The sequence below is a fragment of the Amblyomma mixtum genome, chromosome 1 (assembly GCF_055824585.1).
Source record: "Amblyomma mixtum isolate Tamu chromosome 1, ASM5582458v1, whole genome shotgun sequence".
Classification (NCBI taxonomy): domain Eukaryota; kingdom Metazoa; phylum Arthropoda; class Arachnida; order Ixodida; family Ixodidae; genus Amblyomma; species Amblyomma mixtum.
The window spans coordinates 203664090-203685769 of NC_143012.1; the positions used below are offsets into that span (position 1 = coordinate 203664090).

A 21680-nucleotide genomic window follows, 5' to 3' on the forward strand; every position below is an offset into this window, starting at 1 on the left:
GTCAGCAAGTACGCTACAGTCTCGTGGAGTGTGCCGGGTACCCGTGATCCCATGCAAGAGACCCCACCAGGCAGCCGTCGCGCCAGCCCTGTACCGCTTGACACCCCGGTAAATCGCTTCAGTCGGAGGATCCAGGGACTGCCTTCAAATTCAAATTCAATTTCTTTATTTCTGCCTTGTAAAGATACAGACAGCGGAGGCGCAGAAAAAGCTGAGAAACAGCTTGACTAAGCCGCAGCCCCCTTTCGCTTGGCAGCAGCATGACAGCAAGGCTTTTAATACAAAAGGCAGTTGCAAAGCGTGATAACAGGTATACAATACAAGAGAAAACGAAAGAACATTATACAATATTGACACAATATTCACATTGGGTAGACACAGGTAATGGCAGCAAAGAAAAAAAAAGAGAAAGAAGAAAAAAAAACAAAACAAAAATCCTACATGCTAGCATACAAAGCACGCAAAGACCTGTTTGACGAACTGAAAAGGTCAAAATTATTATATATATACGCGTTTAGCAGGGACGGAAGAGTGAACTGCAGGCGTTCTCTACCCGAGTTTAACCGTGGGGTCGGGACTATCCATGTCTCCGCATACCTTGTTGTGTAGCTTGCATCTCGGGTATGTAGTTCAGCAAGTTTACGTATGTGGTTTACATTTCTACGTGTTTCGAGTTTAAACCGGACACTCAAGCGATATTTATACAAGTTGTGTATTTTTAGTACACCACTTTGTAGAAAGAGATCTTTGCTTGGCGAGTCCCAGGGGACATTGTAAACATGACGAAGAAACTTTTTCTGAAAAATGTAGATACGCTGAAGACAGCTAACCGTAGCTGTGCCCCACACTAGATGGCAGTAGTTTAAATAGGAGTAGAAAAGTGAATTGTAGAGGAGTAACTTTACTGTTCTTGGAATGACGTATCTGAGCCGACTTATGACTCCGGTTATTTGAGCCAGTTTCGTGACAATATGGTCCGTGTGGTGTTCCCAAGACATGCTGGAAGAAAAAACTACTCCAAGGCATTTAAATTGTTCAACTATGTCTATACGTCGCGAGTTTAGTTTAATCTCGATGGGGGAAGGAAGTACTTTGTTTTTAGGACGAAATATGACAGCTTTTGTTTTCTTCTCATTTATACGCATGTATCTGGATTCGGACCACTTTTGTAATTCACTCAAGGTGTCATTGCATTCCCGAACAAGGAGATCAAGATCATTTCCAGTAAAAAAGATGCTAGTGTCGTCAGCGTAGATAATAAATTTAGCGGCGGAGTTAATGTTGGAGATATCATTTAGGTACATATTAAAAAGTAATGGTCCCAATATACTACCCTGGGGAACGCCAGAAGTAACATGTTTTAGTTCAGATGTCACATTGTCTATGCTTACAGCCTGTTTTCTATGCGAAAGATATGATTTCAGGATCATTTGAGCCAGTCCACGAATACCACAACGCTCCAAGTTTTTCAGGAGTACACTGTGGTTTACTAAATCGAATGCCTTCGAGAAGTCCACGAAGACACCAATAACAAAGGCCTTATTTTCAAACTGTGTTAGTATATATTCCTTTTGTTCAAGTAGTGCTAACTCGGCAGATTTATTTTTACAAAACCCAAATTGATTAGGTGACAAAAGGTCATGTTTATCAATAAAATCAGACAACCGTGTATAGAGAACTTTTTCAAAAGCTTTCGAGAATATTGGGAGTATCGATACTGGTCTATAATTTCCTAAATCATTGCGGTCTCCTTTCTTATACAAAACCGTTACTTTGGCTATTTGCATTTTTTTAGGAAATGTGCCCGTAGTAAAGCATAAGTTAAATATATCTGCAAGAACAGGGGCAATAACTCTTATAACATGCTTGACAGGCCTCACTTGAATGCCGTCAATGTCACAGCTATGGCTGTTATTTAGGCTTTGTACGACTGATATAACCTCCTCTGTCGTAACTGGGTTCAGAAATATTGTGTCCCTATTGTAAGAGCTAAAATAGGTGTTGAAATCACTTGACGGGGTGTTATGGGCAAGGGTGGTAAAAAAGTTGTTGAAGGCATCTGCCAACTCTCTGCCGGATACATCTTTGTTATCAAGCTTTAAAGCCCGCGGGGCAGCCTGTGGTTGCTCACGCCTCAGTAAGAAATTCAACCTTGACCACAACAGATCGTGGCGACCATTTTTAATTTCAAGAAATGTCGCGAAGTATTCCGCACGAGCGAGACGTAGCTTTTTTGTTAATCTATTTCTGTATTTCTTAAAAATGCTTAGGTCATCTGTTGAACGTGTGTTTAAAAAGATTTTGTACAGTTTGTCTTTCGTTTTAATTTCTTGGCGCAACTCAGAAGATATCCAAGGTTTGCGAGTTTTACGCTTTATTGCACGCACTTTTAGCGGGAAAGAGGAATGGTAGAGCTGCTTAAATACTCGGAGGAACTCATCGTAAGCCTCATTTGCGTCACTGGTAACGTCAATACTATCCCACTCAACTTGTTCCAGTGAACTGTGAAATGAATTGAGGGTAGCATTGGTTATACTTTGGTACTTCGCTTTCTCCTGTCGGTACTTTACCAGTCTAGTCTTATTTATGCATGCAAACACTGGAAGGTGGTCACTGATCGCACATGATATTACGCCCGACTCAACTATCGGTTGGGAAGTGTTCGTAATCAGCAGATCAAGAAGTGACTCACTTTCTTGTGTTACCCTTGTTGGATCGTTAATAAGATTAATAAATCCGTTCGAGGCCAAGACTGCGTTAAAGTCTCTAGTAGAGGAGTTATCCTTCAACATATCGATATTAAAATCACCTCCAGCTATTAGAGTGTATTTGTTATCTGTTATAAATGAAAGAAAACAGTCGTAAAATTCCAAAAACCTAACCATATTTCCCTTCGGTGGACGATAGCAAACCGAAAACACGAACCTGCCAGTACAGGCTGATAGCACTTCAAAATCTTCAGTAATAAGACTGTACGAGTCCAACTTGTCGCATTCAATGTCATCTGACACCAGTAAAGCCACTCCACCCCCCCGGAGGCCGGAGCGGTTCAAGTAATAAGTTTTGTAATTGGTCATCCTGAAAACGTCGGAATCATCTGTGCTCCAAGTCTCACTGAGCATGATCAAAGAAAAAGGAAATGAAAATTCGCCAAAGAACTCCTCTAAACACAATATCTTGTTTTTTACAGAGCGTGCGTTCAGGTGAATAGCGTTAAGCGTTGTCAGCGCAACACACGAAGCAGTGCGGTTCAAGTCACTCGGCAGATAATACATCTGCTGCATTTCGATTATGTTTCAAGAAGAAACTCGAAAGATACCATGCTGAGTGCTATAGCCGATCCAAATCGCTCTTTCCCTTCACATGAATGGCACTCATTCCCTCACTTCGCCTAACGAAAACCTTTCCATTGACATACCAAGTGAACTTATAGCCTTTATCTTTGGCACAGACTTTAGTTGCCTGAAGCAGTTCTCTATTTCGGCGTGTAGGACTTCGGAGGTAGGACTAGTAGAGAGCGCCGCCATGGAGACAGGCGCTCCTCCTCCTCTGCAAACTGCCGCTGCGGCGCCATACCAATACACCTTGCAGGCTCCGCGGATTCCCAAGACGTTCCGTGGGGACCTTTTTGAGGATGTGGAGGACTGGCTCCTTCACTTTGAACGCGTAGCTGCGTTTAACCAATGGGACGACGCAGCCAAACTCTGGAACGTTTACTTCAGCCTCGAGGTTGGTGCTCGCACCTGGTTTGAGAACCGAGAGGACGTTTTAATCTCGTGGCATGAGTTCCGTAGTCGGCTGCTGGAGGCCTACACAAGCACTGATCGTCGCGAACGAGTTGAGCGTGCGCTACAATCCCGCATCCAGCTGCCGAACGAAAGCGTTCAGATGTACGTCGAGGACATGACGCGCCTCTTCAGAAGGGCTGACCCGGCCATGCCGGAAGAAAAGAAACTCCGGCATTTGATGCGTGGCGTCAAAGAGCAGCTTTTCGCAGGCCTCGTGCGCAGCCCACCATCGACCGTTGCTGCATTCCTTACAGAGGCCACAACGATGGAAAAGGTCCTGTCTACCCGTTGCCGCGCATTGACGACTCGCTAGATAGATTACGGCGCGCTAAGTACTTCTCATCCATTGACTTAAAGAGCGGCTATTCGCAAATTGAAGTAGACGAACGGGACCACGAAAAAACCGCCTTTGTGACTCTAGATGGCCTCTATGAATTTAAAGTGCTTCCTTTCGGTTTGTGCTCCGCGCCGGCTACGTTCCAACGGATGATGGACACCGTCCTCACAAGCCTCAAGTGGCAAAGCCGTCTTGTTTACTTGGACGACGTCGTTGTTTTTTCGGAAACATTCGACCAACATCTCCAGCGCCTGCGGGCTGTCCTCGAAGCGCTCCGCTCGGCAGACCTTACCCTGAAGCCTCAGAAGTGTGATTTCGGTTACGAAGAGCTCAAATTTCTGGGTCACGTATTGAGCGCTGAGGGAGTGCGGCCGGACCCCGAAAAGACTGCCGCCGTCGCGCGCTTTCCCGTTCCGACCGACAAGAAAGCTGTCCAGCTCTTCCTGGGTCTCTGTGCATATTACCGGCGCTTTATTGCGGACTTTTCCACGATTGCTGAGCCGTTGACGCGCCTCACCAGGAATACCACCTCCTTTGTCTGGACCACTGAGCAACTGACCGAGCACTGAGCAACTGAGCAACTGATCTCTACGCTTCGCCAGCGCCTTCAAACACCTCCCGTTCTTGCGCACTTCGACGAAGATGCCGATACCGAGGTCCACACCGACGCCAGTAACATCGGTCTTGGCACTGTCCTTGTTCAACACCAAGAGGGCCTTGAGAGGGTTATCGCCTATGCTAGCCATACTCTCTCCCGCGCCGAGAGCAATTACTCCACGTCTGAAAAAGAATGTCTTGCGGTCGTGTGGGCCACCATGAAGTTTCGCCCTTATCTATACGGCCGCCCATTCAAAGTGGCCACCGATCACCACTGCCTATGCTGGCTGGCAAAATTGCGAGACCCATCTGGATGCCTGGCACGCTGGAGCTTACGGCTCCAGGAATTTGACATTACTATTGTCTACAAGTCCGGCCGCAGACACGAAGACGCCGACACACTGTCGCGTGCACCAGTTGATCCTGCCGACGCAGCGCCCGATGACGACAGTGGCTTCCTTGGTACTCTCACCGCCTCCGACCTACTGACTCGGCAGAGGGCGGACTCGGACCTTCGCCCTCTCATTGACGCCCTTGAAGGTAGTGATACGGCTATACCTCGCCACTTCTCTCGACGTCTTGGCTCCTTCTGTTTGCGGCAAGGTCTCTTGTACAAGAAGAACTCGAGAGGCAAAGATAGACCTTATCTTCTCCTCATTCCAGCCGACCTCCGATCTGACGTTCTTTTCGCCTGCCACGATGAGCCCACGTCTGGCCACTTGGGCTTTTCACGTACGCTCGTCAGAGTGCGGAACATGCACTACTGGCCTGGACTTTCTGCTGATGTCAAACGATACGTTAAATGCTGCCGAGAATTTCAGCGCCGGAAAACGCCACCACTTAAGCCGGCGGATTTTCTCAAGCCCGTTACTGCCCCTCGCGTTCCGTTCGACCAGATCGGCATGGACCTCCTCGGCCCTTTCCCTTTGTCGCTGGGCGGCAATAAGTGGATCATAGTTGCTACCGACTACTTTACTCGCTACGCCGAGACCAAGGCTATCCCTCGTGGTACAGCTTCGCTTCAGAAGTCGCAGAGTTTTTCATGCACAACATCGTCCTGCGACATGGCGCTCCTTCGCACGTGATTACAGACAGAGGGACGGCGTTTACAGCGCAGCTAATCGACCACATCTTTCGGCTGAGCTGCACAACACACCGCAAGACCACGGCCTACCATCCGCAGAGCAATGGCTTGACCGAACGATTAAACAGGACCCTTGCGGACATGTTGTCCATGTACGTAGATGTCCAACACAAAACTTGGGATGAGGTCCTGCCGTACGTCACCTTTGCCTACAACACCGCCCTGCATGTAACTACGCGCTTCTCCCCGTTTCGCCTTGTGTACGGACGCGAAGTCCAGAGCATGCTTGATGCCATGCTCCCGTGCCCAGAGGATGACCAACTCGCCCCAGACGCCCAACAGTTTGCCCAACGTGCTGAAGAAGCCCGTCAGCTGGCCCGCGTGCACATCGGGCAACAGCAGAGCTCGGATGCGCGCCGTTACAACCTTCGCCACCGACAGGTTGACACAAACCCGGTGACCAAGTCTGGGTGTGGACTCCTGTTCGTCGCCAAGGCTTGTGTGAGAAACTGCTCTGCCGCTATTTTGGCCCTTACAGAGTGGTACGGCGTGTGAGTGAGGTTAACTATGAAGTGGTTCCGGACGGTGCTGCGCAACCGCGACGCCGACAGCCCGACTCTGACATTGTGCACATTCTGCGGCTTAAGCCTTACTATACACGGTAACGCAACCGTGCTGATATTTTCGCGCGCTACCGTTGCGACACTTTGCTTGTTTTTTTTGTTTATTTTTTGTTTCACCCTTACGTCGACAGCGACAGCGCTCTTTTTTTTTCTTCATAAGGGGGGAATAATGCCTCCTAGTATTGCCAGGTGGCGCATACGAAGTAGGGCGACGACGACGAAGTAGGGCTCGCGCCGTGTGGAATCTGTCGCTTTTGTTGCCCCAGCTTGCCTGGCCTTCCCTTTCGTGCCTGCTAATAAAGCCCCCTTCGTCAGCAAGTACGCTACAATATTTTAACGTATGCTTGAGTTAGTTTAAGCAAGCTTCTTTCCTTCAGGCCTCGTCCTTTCAGCGCGACCCTTCTAAATATGCCAAGGGCGTGCGTGGCAAATCCCTCGAGCCTTCTGAGTGTCCCATCATTATATCCATTATCTTGAATAAATAGCCCTAAGATTCTGATTTGATCTACCTTTGGAACTGGTTTCCTCTCTACTTTAATGTCAAATTTCCAGTTTTGCTTGGATCGGAGTGACTTAGGGTTATACACGAATAATTCTGATTTTTGCGGAGAGCATGGAGACCCCTACTGGCCGCGTAGTCGACGACAGTGTCCGCCGCAGCCTGCAGGCGCTCCTCGATACTCGCATCGCTGCCTTGGTTAATCCAGAGGTTGATGTCATCCGCATACATACTGAAATCTAGCCCCTCTACGCTCCGCAGAGCTTCGGGGAAGGCCCTCATTGCCACGTTGAAGAGGAACGGGGATTGAACCGAGCTCTGCGGCGTGCCCCTGCTCCCTAACTTCAGTGTGCGAGACTCGATGTCTTGGAACTTCATGCAGGCAGTTCTGCCTGACAGAAAGTCCTTGATGTAAACGTATGTTCGCGCGCCTACCCCAAGTTCATGGAGACCTCGGAGGATTACTTCGTGTTTGACATTATCAAAAGCCTTTGTCCAGTCTAGGCTGAGAATTACTTTGGCGTCTCTAGAACGCGAATCGATTATGTCATGTTTCAGTCGGAGCATAACGTCCTGCGTGCACAAGCCCGGTCGGAAGCCGACCATCTCGGGCGGCCACAGATCGTTTTGCTCCATAAAGCGCGTCAGTCTGGTCTGGACTATTCGCTCCATCAATTTCCCCATGCATGAGGTTAGGGAAATAGGTCTTAAATTTTCCAGTTTAGGGGGTTTACCCGGCTTTGGGATTAGAATTACATTTGCCGACTTCCACTGTCGGGGCAGATGGCCTTTAGTCCAAATTTCTTGCATGTACTCCGTCAGAGCGCTGATGGAGTCGTTGTCTAGGTTTCTTAAAATTTTGTTAGTTATCCCGTCAGGGTCCGGGGCCGATTTTGTTTTTAGTCCCAATATTTCTGCCCTGACCTCCGCCTCCGTGATGGGTGCGTTGAGTTCCTCGTTGGGAGCGCCGTCGTATTCTGGGAGGGTGGTACTATGGGTATCACCAATGTACATGTTAGTTAGTTTGTGCATAAATTCCGCATCTGTTCCCTCAAATGCGTGCCTGGCATTTAATAATGTAATCCCCGTTTGCGTTTTTGAATTGGTCGGATCTAACAGGTGTCTCAGCAGACCCCACGTTCTGGAAAGGCTCATGCTCCCTTCCATCTCGTCACATTTGCTACACCAGGTTTGTTCGCATAATTTTATCGCATAATTTTCAATTTCCTTGTTATGTCTAGCGACTCTCCTTCTCAGATTACGGTCCCATTTTTGCTTCTTTAGTCTGCGCTCCATGCCATGTTCTTGCTCCCACATGTGAAGCAGTTTGCTATCAACTATCTCTGGGGCATCGTCCCCTTCAAGCTTCTTTGTTGCCTCTCCAACGTGACGCATAAGGGTCTCCGTACATTCCTCTATGTTAGTGATCTTCCCAGTGGCAGCTTTCTCTCGCTTCTTCCTAAATACTTCCCATTCCGTTACTCTTGGTTGACGCGCACGACTCCTTTTTTTAGGATAGAGGCCAGAATGAAATGATCGCTGCCGAACTTTTTCTCTGAATTGTGCCATTTTAGATCTGTCACATTTTTAGGGAAGGTCAGGTCAGGGGAGGTGTCTGCGCACACGCTGTTACCCACCCTGGATGGACTAGTAGGGTCCGTGTGTAAGGTGAGTCCCAGCTCGTGCGCGTCCTCCCATAGCTGCCTGCCTTTGGGATCTTGTTTAGCGTAGCCCCATTCCGGGTGCGCGGCATTAAAGTCACCGACTATTAGCAAGGGGATAGTCCCGGCTGCCTTAATCGCTTTGCGAAAGAGCGCTATGAATCTCACCTTTATCTGCTGTGGGTACTGCACAGATGTAAGAGGAACACGCTCGGCTCCTCTTTTCGTCCCGTAAGAATTTCCAATAACACTGCTTCTATTTCGCTCGAGTTGACTTCGTGCTCGATTGCCGCAATGTTCCTCTTTATCAACGTTGTTACGCGAGATTTCTCACCTCTGTCACTTGAAAAAGCTTGGTATCCCGAGAATTTTGCTGTTTTTCCCATCTCCTGCAGGGCTATAGCTAGCGGTTTCTCATGTAATAACGTCAGATATTGTTGCACTAACGCCCGCTTGCGTTGCAATCCGCGACAGTTCCACTACCAGATTAAAGACTCAGTTTGTGCGCCTCTGGCCATTTTGGAGCTGGTCAAATTTTTCATCTGCTTTATGTTGCCATTCTCCGATGGCAACTAATTCTGCCCGTTGCATTTGCACTTCAACCGTAAGGGCTTGTATCTGGCTTTGAGTCTGATTTCATCATCATCATCATCAGCCTGACTATACCGACTACAGGGCAAAGGCCTCTCCCATGTCTCTCCAATTAACCCTGTCCTTTGTCAATTGCCGCCACTGTATCCCCGCGAACTTCTTAATCTCATCCGCCCACCTAACTTTCTGCCGTCCCCTGCTACGTTTGCTTTCTCTTGGAATCCACTCCGTTACCCTTAAGGACCAGCGGTTATCTTGTCTTCGCATTACATGCCCTTTTCTTCTTCTTGATTTGAACTAAGATGTCATTAACCCGCGTTTGTTCTCTCACCCACTCCGCCCTCTTCCGATCTCTTAACGTTACACCTATCATTTTCCTTTCCATAGCTCGCTGCGTTGTTCTTAACTTAAGCTGAACCCTCTTTGTTAGCCTCCACGTTTCTGCCCCATAGGTGAGTACCGGTAGGATACAGCTGTTGTATACTTTTCTCTTCAGGGATATTGGTAAGCTACCATTCATGATCTGAGAGAACCTGCCATATGCGCTCTACCCCATTCCTATTCTTTTAGTTATTTTTCTCTCATGATCCGGATCTGCGGTCACTACCTGCCCTAAGTAGACATTCTCTTACTACTTCCAGCACCTCGCTACCAATTGCGAACTGCTGTTCCCTTGCTAGGCTGTTGAACATTACTTTGGTTTTCTGCTTGTTAATTCTTAGCCCCACCGTTCTGCTTTGCCTGTCTAACTGATTGATCATGCTTTGTAGTTCTTGTCGTGAGTGGCTTAGCAAGGCAATGTCATCAGCGAATCGCAAATTACTCAGGTATTCTCCATTAACTCTTATCCCCAACTGTTCCGATTCCAGTCCCCGGAATACCTCCTGTAAGCAGGCAGTGAAGAATATTGGCGAGATCGTGTCTCCCTGCCTGACGCCTTTCCGTATTGGAATTTTATTGCTGACTTTATGGAGAACTATAGTAGCTGTGCAATCGTTATAAATATCTTCCAATATTTTCACATAACACTCTTCTACACCCTGATTCCGCAATGCCTGATTTATTGCTCCCAGAATATGGGCCATGAACGAATCAAATTTCAAGACGCCATACGAAAGCTGGCATCCGCGTCCACTCACCGTCCTCACCGGTGCCAGCCTTGTCGACGCATGCGCAGTGTGGTCGCTCGAAACTGCGCGTGCAATGCCTGATGGTATACCCGCTGTGCACGAGATCGGCTGGCCAAGGGTGGAGGCTGCTTGCATTCGTGGGTGATTGAGATGCAAGCCTCCCTGATTTCCGGGTCACAAGCTTCGGTTTAATCGTGCGCCGCGTGTCTGTGATATCAGTGGTTTGCCGTTGTCTAAATGTCTGTTCAGCGCTGCGCCAAGTTTAGGAAAAATCTTTGTTGCGCTGCTGGCGGCTACAGAATGAAGTGGTCCATGCTCAGCGCTGCGCTCATGCAGTTCTAATACAATAATTTAGCGTCGCCGCTTGATACCAGCGTTCCAGGTCGACCTCTGTCTCGAACGGACACCAGTGCAAAAAGAATACCCGCTCGTGGCGCTCTTAAGGAACCAATCTCGAACCAGGTGGCCACCGTCAAGCAACGTACGCGCAACTCAGGGCGGCTGCTATAGACCAGTTTATACAACAGTGATCACGCCTTTAAGTAGTCCGCGTAAATGAGGCCGTGATGATGCGCAACTAAATACTAAAACACAATGGCAGCATACCAGCATACCGGCAGCATACCAGGCATCATCAGGACCAAACAAACGCAGTACAACGCTCAGCCACGGGTATGCGTAATGTAAGCAAGACATTCAGAATAAAAACAATGTATCAGCCAATCACCTCTTCAATCACTCCTACGATTCTGGCATTCCATGGTTACGTGGCATTTATTCAGACAGTCCGCGCATCTTTCAGGTAGGATCTAACTGTACCGTGGTCATTGGGAACAGCGCACCGGCACACAATGAGCATCAAGGAAGGCGGGCTGAGGCGCCGGCAACTGCTCGCAGAAAAGTGGAATGCGCGTGCCATGTCCGACATGGGGATAGCGAAGTTTTAAGTCAAGGGGTGAAGCAGCACGATAGGAGGACATTAGTGCAAATGACATGACAGAAGTAGGTGCACGTGGCAAATTTTGCGGCATCCATGAATGGCCATGCAGCTCTTGGTAGCACACAACGTGCGAGTTGGAAAGCAGCGCCGCAAGAGGGCAGGAGTTGCGCTTTGGACGCTTCAGGTGAGTTTGCATGCGCGGGATTGGGACCACACTTCGCTCTTCGTTGTGGTGCAACATTCTTGCGGACTCATAGATGGTTCGTTCCAATAAAAAGTAGAACTGCTCCAATAAGACTGTACAGAAGACGTAGACACAAGAAGGACACTAGGGGTCGTTTGTGTTTCTCTGTCTCCTGTCCTGTCTTATTCGCACAGCTCTACCTTTCCGTTGTATTCACATGAAAAAAGTTTTGAATAAATTAGAGACACTCCTGGGATGCGCTGACCAAGCCCTGCTGTATTCTCACGATTTGCGCTTGCGACTAGTAACAGACTCACACAAAGCTCATATCTTGGATGGAATATCTTCTTTGTCTACAACCTTCCCCTCTTCTTCCAAGCTCACCTAGATTGCATGGATAAAGTATGACCTGATCACGCGGCAGTTTATTCCGTTTACGCTATATGCGGTCATATATTTAGACTGTGCGCGATAGAACACATGGGTGTCCTTTTATTGCCATCCAGCTGAGCTTCGAAGTTGGGCTGTATCGATAAGCGATCGCGTTCTGATTTAAAAGCTATCAAATACAAAAAAAATAATTAAAAGTGCCGTCACCACCAGCCGAACTCAAAAATAGCGCGTGTCGAAACCACTTTTTTTTTTAATGCATATCCCAGATGCTACGCTACTCTACACCGTGATTTCCTTCAAAGCGCATCACGAGTTTTAATAGCCTGGCGGAAACATTTTGAAATCCCATTTTATCAGCGATAAATTCATCCTTTTGCTTCTGAACGAACGGGAGCATACCTAGAAAGAACGACAGAGTCAATTTTTACAGAGACCAATAATTGGATGCATTTGTCTACAGTGTCCCTATAACGTTACTTTTTTTGCCGGAACCCAACTGCATGAACCGAACTTCTCAGCCACTGTGCTATTCTGGAGCATTTGTCACGCGCTGACTCCTAACTCATCAGCCTGCTGCAGTGCCTTTTTTTCAGAAGACACATATTCTAGTTTTACTGTAAAACTTCATTCTGTTCTGCCTGTCGCAGCCATTCCGTGTAGGGAAAGGAGCAAAAATAGGACAAAGGCAAAGAAGTCTCAGTTTTGGAGTTGAATCTCTCACCGTATCCGTAGGTGATGAGGACCACCTCGGCCAGCGCGATCCACGGCAACATGTTCACGTTTACGGCGGCATCGATCAGCTTGATATAATACATTCCTCCCTGCACAATGCAAACACTCACATATGGCGTTGTTCTCGGCACCTCTACTATCGGGAAAAACTAGTTTCATTTCCAGAACTCCTGCACATTTTCTACGTTATTTACCGCAGAACAGTAAGCACAGGGCACCCATTCCATCGTGCTCGCTTTCTCTATGCATGTCCAGAAGACCATGCTACCAGACTACAGCTATATTTGTATGCCCGACACAAGTGTTGTATGCAGCGGTGCAGCCAACAAAGATTCGTCATTGCATTGTTTAAAGCAGTGCGCTTATTTCAATAAAAAGGCGCACAGTGTTCAACGTTTGAAGCGCTGCCACGAGTGAACTTCCTGGCACTGTTGCGTTTCACTTTAATTCCAGTCTTCGCACACAGTGTAGCGGTTCGGAATCATTACCAGTGCCGTGCTCTTCAGCTTGGTCCTAAACAGCCAGTTTTATCTTTTCTCGGTTGCGGCGCTGTGCTTCTGGGAAGGTGCTCTCAAGTTGAGATTTTGGTTGAAACCTGAAGCTTCCTTCTACTGACGTCTTGGAGCGCCTATGAGGCTGAAATGAATCGGAACCGGCTCCCCCCCTACCCTGTATACTAGCAGTACAATCGGGAAACGTACTCTTTGCTTTTATTCTTACCTAATGTTCCTCTTGGTGGAGATTACTTTAACACTTTTTTATCTATGTTTACATAGGTACAGAGGGCAAAACGCATGTCTAGAACACGCTGTGAGCGTGTTTCGGGCGTAACACGCGATAACTAGCCATAAGATTTGGTTAAAAATGGTCTGTATGTAAACATGTGCTATTAAACTCATTGAATTTCATCGTCATTTTTGGCTTTCTTGGTCGCAGTGGCTTTGGGAGCTCCGGAACACACCGTTTGGTTGTTCTAGGCATGCGTTTTGCCCTCTGTACTTATGAGATCTGCGTCAATACCAAAAATAACCCAGTTTAATTTATATCGTCCTCAAGGAAGAGTAGCATTGTAGAGGGGAGAGAATGATACTCCCCGACCTCTGTTCCTCTGCAGGGCAAAAGAGTGTGAGGCATAGCTTTAATGTCCTCTCCTCAGGCCCCCGGGGACCATAACTACGACCAGGTAGATCACATACTAACATTAGACACAGGTGTACTCACTCTTGGTGACTGTTTCAGTAAAAGATCTTAAACGTAACTTGTTGAAGCCATTTGGTTGTCACCATAACATCGCAGAATAATAATAATGTATTTAGTTAAATTTCGGATTAGGATTTCGGATTCGTGTTCATATGAAGGGTACAATCGCAGCATGCTTGACTTAGGGTCAGTCTCTTCTCTTTGTGCAACACAAATGGCTAGAGGCACAAGAATGCAAGGTGTGGAATGTGTGCGATGCCCTGCTCATAATGAGTCGTCTTTGCCAGCGTTACACAGGGCGTTCTTGCGTTTTTTTCTCTTAGAATCAGTACCCGAATACGAGTGGTAATCTGTAGATTCGAGATTTATTCCTCAGTAATCTGCTGTGAACCGAAATAATTTATAACTCGCGTTCGTTGTCATCGCATCAACTGCCGCGTCCAGCTTCCCATCGCCTTCACTCACGCCGGTGGCCGCCGGCAGGGAGAGCAGGAACAAGGTGGTGCACGTCGTTAGGGCGAGGCCCTTCCGCCGCCTCCTCGGAGACACGAAGGTGTCCTCGAATGCCGACAACCCCGCCACCAGGAAAGCCACCTGGCGGTTAAAAGATCCCACCGTGCCAGATGTTTTATATAGGTTCCAACGGTGAATGAATAGTTTAAAAGACTAGAGCCATCTAGAAATGTACAAAAGGTGCTTTTTAATTCGAAGTAAGCACAAAACAAGTACTTATTCTATCAGAATATTTTTCCTATCTAGGCTGATATGGTCGAGTCGAGGTGAATGAATTTCGATCGGGAATTAGCGGCAGCGAGAATGCAAATTTGAACTTCGACAATCTACTCAGAACGGAAGCTTGACCACAAACATGCCTTCCGCAATGCTTTTTTTTGTGGTATTCGTAGCGTATGCTTCATCAAGCTTAACTCCGCATGCTCATTTCAGTAGCGCCAACAATGTGCAGTTTTGCAGAGTATAGCCATTTTGTGCGAGCTAAAACTACTCACACGTTACAGCTACGAGAATTAAGTTCGACCGATGTGCCACTAGTATTGAAAGCGTCGTATTTGTTATTTCTTCTACAGGAACTGTTCAAGTCTTCAAGATAACAAAACAAATTGAGGTTTCTTGGTTTACCTCAGTTACGCGGCGGTAAAGATACGGGCGGTGAGCCCCTTGGGCGGAAAAAATGATAACGTGTTAATGCTCATTGATTCAGCCTTTGGCGTGAACTGCATATTTCGTTACACTTTTATCAGGCTTTCGTTAAGGGCTAAGCTTCGAAAAAGTTTTAAGCCACACCCAGGTACTTAAAACGAAGTAGTTTTTGCTTCTCTAGCTTCGTTTCTTGTTTATCTCCAGGATGAGGTTTTTGTAATGACTTTTTTTCTTACGTCCTTTATTTCCTGCATGACTGTTCTGCCTCCAAATATAAACACAGGCCGGCATCTAACAGTACATTCTAGCTATCAATCATCGGGTCATGTAGTCGCTACCAATCACAAAGAGGCGAACGAATGCACCACGAAAAAAAATCTGACAAGATATCGCTGCGAAGCTTTGTAGTGTTTCTCCGTTCACGTTCAAAGGCACCGGCAACCTTTATCACTTTGTGACGCGAGATGCGACCTGACATATCGAATGAGCGTAGCCATGCGCAACTGCTTCCATACTGTTCCAGACAGTTGCAGTTGCTTTGGAGCCTATATTCGACGGTTTCTTGCCAGCTTTAAATTGTGCGTGGCCGAGAGCGGCACATACTCTGTTCTTGGACGACCGCCGAGCCCGTTTATCGCTATCGCCGTTGCCGGGTTGTTCAGTTATTCGTGGGCGCCAATCAGCCAAATAAGTGGTCCATTTAGAAACCACTACAGTCTTCTGGTCCACTGTCCACGGCATTGCCACCACCACGGGACAGTAGGACCCAACGCATTTCAGACATCGCCAGCCGTGCTTAGCTGTAAGCAGTTCTCATTCGTGATCCTTCAGCGACATTCATCTGTTGTACCTGCAGCTAGAACCAACCGCAGTTTTGCATGTGGTCATTAATAGGCCTTGCGCACACAGGAACACCCACCACTCCGTTGAAGGCCAGCATGCTGAGGAGGAAGTAGAAGGCGATGCACCAGAGCTGCGAGTAGTTGATGTCCTTAACGCTCTCTGGGAACGACACGAATGCGTACTCGTACCCTGTGCCAAAGGAGTCGGGAAAGTGAGGTTACGGAGATGGCATCATTGGTTCGTAGTATAACAATGTTTACAGAAGGAAAGCAAGCAAGGAAACGCGGAAGACAAAAAATAAGGGCCGCTTGCGCCATCACATCAGGTGAATGACAGAGAGGGCGGAGAGTTTCTCCTTGGGATGCTTACCTCTGAACTGCTGCCGAAGATACGTTACTCAGAAGTTCCGCTTGCCTGACTAAGGAAACGCCGTGCAAGCGATCGTAAAGAAACGGTAAAGTCCAGTTGATGAACTGCTAAGTGCACACCGCGTGTTGACGTGTGCTGAGTTAGCCCAAAGTGGCACATTCTGAGTTTGTCAGAAGCGCTATGTAAATGCGTCAATATACGTCCCTGGGTTATGTATACATACTACAGACCATGTGAAAGAAGTGTGCAATGCGTAATAAGATGTGGCGTCCCTGCAGGCGATGCTATGGGGTCGATGCGTCTTCCCTACCCCTTTCTGACGCTACTGTTGCTCCTGAGAGTGCCGTTTTCTCCACTCCCTTTCTAGAGCCCGAACTTTCGTCCCCGAGCACCTCCGGGAAGTGGTGGGGCGAGTGCTTTTCCAAACGTTTTGCATCTGTTCACAAAATTTAATTTTCAGCAAGCTCTCTTATTGGTTCCCCAGTTCAACCTCACCCACGTATCGGACTTCCTGTTGTGTAGAACTTTATAATCGTGAATGGAGATGCCCATTGCTTTCACTGAACAAAACTTTTTCAACCGCGCGTCTCCGGCGTTGTTTTTTGAGGGAAGCATTGCTATCTCTGTACAGTCCCTTTGAAGCTAAAGTAAGGCCGCCCTCCCCCAGCCGCCGGCGATATGGACAGGAAGCATTGTGGGTAGGAAGAGAGACGGTCACGTGGCCGGCTCCGTCGAGTGCGTGCACCACAGTGTGCGACACAGGTGTCTTGCCGTGATGTCGACGTTTCGACGGAAACTCGTCTGAACGGAGAAATACCTCGTTTTATGGTTGCATCATTTTGGCGTGAACAAGAAAGCCGCACCGCAAACGAAAAGTCGTATTTTTGTTATCGGTCGGCGTCTGTTTTTAACGTTTAATCTGTCATGTGACGTTAGCAGTGGTCGCTCTAAACATCAAACGCCGTTGCACCACTGCTCCTGGCGCTAAAAAGACGGCACCGATCCCTAGATCTTCCACTAAATGAGGCAGCTCCATGACTTCCAAAGTTTTCCAGGCAACAGCTTGTTTTTTAAAAAAAACTGGCACGCTTAGCTCGGCTATTCCAGGATTTACGTAGGGAAAGCTAAGGCGATTCCTCTATTTCCTGGGCGATTCGTTTCCCCTTCATCTCGTTCCGATGTCGATTCCAGGCCTTCTTCTGCTTAGCAGACTTGTCGCCGTCCATACTGCCGCCTCAACTGTGGTTGCGGCGCACGCGAGCTCTCCTTTTCAATCCTCCGACATTTTATCAGGCATGCGACACAGCTGGCGAAGCGCGCGGAGGCGAGCTCAACGACGAGGCAAGCGGTGTGACGTCATACCAAACGGCGGCGGCGGCGGCTCCGCGGCGGGGCGCGCAGTGTGACGTCATGTCAGATGGCGCGGCGAGCGCTCGGCATCCGCCAGCTGCGGCGGTTGCTAGGCAACGGCTCAAGGTTGGTCTCTGTGCCCCCTCGGAGCACCCTCACAGCGAAATCGCACGTTCGTGACCAAAGTAGCTTTTGCTACAAAAAACAACCGCCACACAGCGCCCAGAAAGCACCCTGTGCTGTCAACATTGTTCCCTCCTCTTACCTCCAGACGTAACATAGCCAAGATTTGGCGGCACAGCGGTTAGAAGCAGTGAAGGAAACACGCCACTGCCCATTTTGGACAATGAGTATGTGTGAGCCCTTTTCAGGAAATAGCGTATTGCGCCGGCCTCACTCGGCTCAGGTCTGACCGAAAGACATTGAAGTAACTGAAATCAAGTTTCAATGCTTTCGTGCCCTGAAATACATGTATCTGACATCATTACATCATCCTGACTACATCCACTGCAGGGCAAAGGCCTCTCCCATGTCTCTCCAATTAAACCTGTCCTTTGCCAGTTGCGGCCACTGTATCCCCGCAAACTTCTTAATCTCATCCACCCACCTAACTTTCTGCCGTCCCCTGCAACGATTGCCTTCTCTTGGAACCCACTCTGTTACCCTTAAGGACCAGCGGTTATCTTGCCTTCGCATTACATTCCCTGCCCAAGCCCATTTCTTCCTCTTGATTTCAACTAGGATGTCAGTAACCCGCGTTTGTTCCCTCACCCACTCCGCCCTCTTCCGATCTCTTAACGTTACACCTATCATTTTTCTTTCCATAGCTCGTTGCGTAGTCCTTAACTTAAGCTGAACCCTCTTTGTTAGCCTCCACGTTTCTGCCCCATAGGTGAGTACCGGTAAGCTACAGCTGTTGTATACTTTTCTCTTGACGGATATTGATAAACTGCCATTCATTATCTGAGGGAACCTGCCATATGCGCTCCACCCAACTCCTATTCTTCTAGTTATTTCCCTCTCATGATCTGGATCTGCGGTCACTACCTGCCCTAAGTAGACATATTCTCTTACTACTTCCAGCACCTCGCTACCAATTGCGAACTGCTGTTCCCTTGCTAGGCTGTTGAACATTACTTTGGTTTTCTGCATGTTAATTTTTATCCCCACCGTTCTGCTCTGCCTGTCTAACTCATTGATCACGCCTTGCAGTTCTTGTCTTGAGTGGCTTAGCAAGGCAATGTCATCAGCGAATCGCAAATTACTCAGGTATTCTCGATTAACTCTTATCCCCAACTCTTCCCATTTCAGGCCTCGGAATACCTCCTGTAAGCTGGTGGTGAATATCAATGGCGAGATCGTGTCTCCCTGCCTGACACCTTTCCGTATTGGAATTTTATTGCTGACTTTATGGAGAACTATATTCGTTATGCAATTTTTATAAATATCTTCCAATATTTTCACATAACACTCTGCCACACCCTGATTCCGCAATGCCTGCATGACAGCTGAGGTTTTCACTGAGTCAAATGCTTTCTAGTAACCGATGAAGGCTATATATAGGAGTTGGTTATATTCTGCGCATTTCCCTATCACCTGATTGATAGTGTGAATGTGGTCTATTATCGAGTATCCTTTACGAAAGCATAGGAGTTGGTTATATTCTGCGCATTTCCCTATCACCTGATTCATAGTGTGAATGTGGTCTATTGTCGAGTATCCTTTACGAAAGCCTGCCTGATCATTTGGTTTACTGAAGTCTAAGGCTGTCCTGACTCTATTAGCGATTACCTTAGTAAATACCTTGTAGGCAACGCACAGTAAGCTGATCGGTCTCTAATTCTTCAAGTCCTTGACGTCTCCTTTCTTATGAATTAAGAAAATATTAGCGTTCTTCCAAGCTTCTGGTACTCTCGAGGTCACAAAGCATTGCGTATACGGGGTGGCTACTTTTTCTAGCACACTCTCTCCTCCGTCCTTCAACAAATCTGCTGTTACCTGACCCACACCAGCTGTTTTCCCCTTTGCATTGTTCCTAAGACTTTCTTTACTTCCTCCTTCGTTACTATAACGGGATGTCCCATTGCTTTGCTCGACTGCCTTTCTCAGTATCTTGATTATTACATTCGCTACTGTATAGATTTGTGTAGAACTCTTCGGCGATTTTAACTATCTTATTCATATTGCTGATGACATTGCCCTCTTTGTCGTTTAGCGCATACATCTGGTTTTTACTTATGCCCAGTTTTCTCTTTACTGATTTTAGGATACCTCCGTTCCTTAGAGCATGTTCGATTTTCTGCATGTTAAAACTTTCTTATGTCGGCTACCTTGTGCTTATTTATTAACTTCGATAGCTCTGCTACTTCTATCCTGTCTGTGGAGTTAGACGTCTTCATGTTTTGGCGTTTCTTAATCAGATCTTTAATCTCCTGAGATAGCTTGCTGATATCCTGTCCAACCATCCTGCCACCTACTTCGGCGGCGCACTCTGTAACGATAGCAGTGAGATTATCATTCATTGTTACAACACTACGGTTGTCTTCTTCAGTTAAAGCGGAAAATCTGTTCTGCAGCGACATCCTGAATTCCTCTACCTTCCCTCTTAACGCTAACTCATTAATAGCCTTCCGCTTCACTAGTTTCCTCCGTTCCCTTTTCAAATCTAAGCTAATATGTGACCTTACCATTCTGTGGTCGCTACAACGGACCTTACCGAGGACCTCCACATCCTCTACGATGCCAGGGTGAGCGCACAGTATGAAGTCTATTTCAATTTTAGTCTCACCACTGGGGCTCTTCCACGTCCACTTCCTGCTTGCTCATTTGCGGAAGAAGGTATTCATTGTCCGTAAATAATTTCTATCTGCGAACTCGACTAATAACTCTCCCTTGCTATTCCTAGAACCTATGCCGTAGTCACCTACCGCCTGGTCTCCAGCCTGCTTTTTACCTACCTTCGAATTAAAGTCGCCCCTCAGTACAATGTACTGTGATTTTACCTTGGTCATTGCCGATTACACATCCTCACAGAAGCTTTCAACTAGGAGTTCAGACCCCTGAACTGCATCTCGAGAAAACAGTGATATGCGAGGTCTTTTCATTGTTTTTTTGGGCAGCCTTTGGACCAACCTGCCGTTGAGGCCGCATTCGAGCAATGAGCGGTGCACAAAGAACACGTCTGAAGAGGACGACACGTTCCTCTCGCACTGTGTACACGGTGGCCGCAGCAAAATAATGCGACGCGACCCATGGTGGCATGCGGAGAGGCTCATTCGTGCCATATTATATAGGACGGGCATGGCTTCGTTCCTACCAGTGGTGACCACGTCGTCGAGCTCCAGGCCGTAGAGGATGGTGGCGTGGCCGTGCAGAGCGAAGGCCATGCAGCCGGCAACCAGGCTGAAGCAGAAGTCCACCCAGACGATCTTCAGGATGTTACTGTGGACACAAAGGTAAAACTGAACTTAAAGGGGTATCGTAGCAAAATGTGGAGGTTTGAAATGAACTCTCAGTATGCGATTACACCTGTATATAATCCTCAGGTTGAGCGTTTTATCGAATAGTTCTATCATTGAAAGATTGAGTGCGTGCAAGGCCGCGTCATAAAACGTGTGAACAACAGCGTGACGTCATAATTCACTCATCACTAGGGCCCGGAAAGTTAGGCACTAAAGAACAGTGAAATAGGCAGGCGTGTAGGGTCTAAAAAATATTGGAATAGGCGCTATAAAGCAAAAAATAGGCGCCTCGAATAATACTCTTTATTTATTCCCAGAAGATTTGTCAGTCAAGCCAGGAGCGTACGGGCACGCCACAATAAAGCACATTCTCAGGTTTTCGAACTTGAAGCTCCTTCGGTTTTCGCTGAGCATAGATTTGTACTTTGAAAAGCTTCTTTCGACGTCACATGAGGTTAGTGGCGCGGACCTCAAACATGAGAGTTCATAGAGGCTCTGACCTTCAGGTGGTGCGCATGTATCGTCTCCGCGTAGGTCTCTGATTTGTGAAATTGTTTCTGGGCCTCTATCATTTTCTATCAATTGTTACACCTTCGTAGAAGCAGTAGCGCCCTTTTCTTCAAGTCACCGAAGCGCTGCTTTTACTTCTTCGACTGCCTTCAATGATTCATCTATTGAGAGCCATGCCTTTTCCAACCTTTCCGTCAATGTTGAGAATTTTGCACTTATGTATGTCAGGT

At 47.5% G+C, this 21680-nt stretch overlaps 1 protein-coding gene across 1 annotated transcript in view; it reads right to left on the minus strand.

The window, feature by feature from the left end:
• LOC149370591 (creatine transporter-like) overlaps positions 1-21680 on the minus strand; it is a 57436-nt gene that overhangs the window by 13184 nt on the left and 22572 nt on the right. The window contains exons 8-11 of the mRNA XM_089583720.1: positions 20796-20920; positions 15837-15949; positions 14225-14353; positions 12549-12648 (exon numbers count right to left, since the gene is read on the minus strand). Coding sequence (XP_089439846.1) covers positions 12549-12648; positions 14225-14353; positions 15837-15949; positions 20796-20920 — 467 coding nt within the window. The remainder of the gene's footprint in view (positions 1-12548; positions 12649-14224; positions 14354-15836; positions 15950-20795; positions 20921-21680) is intronic.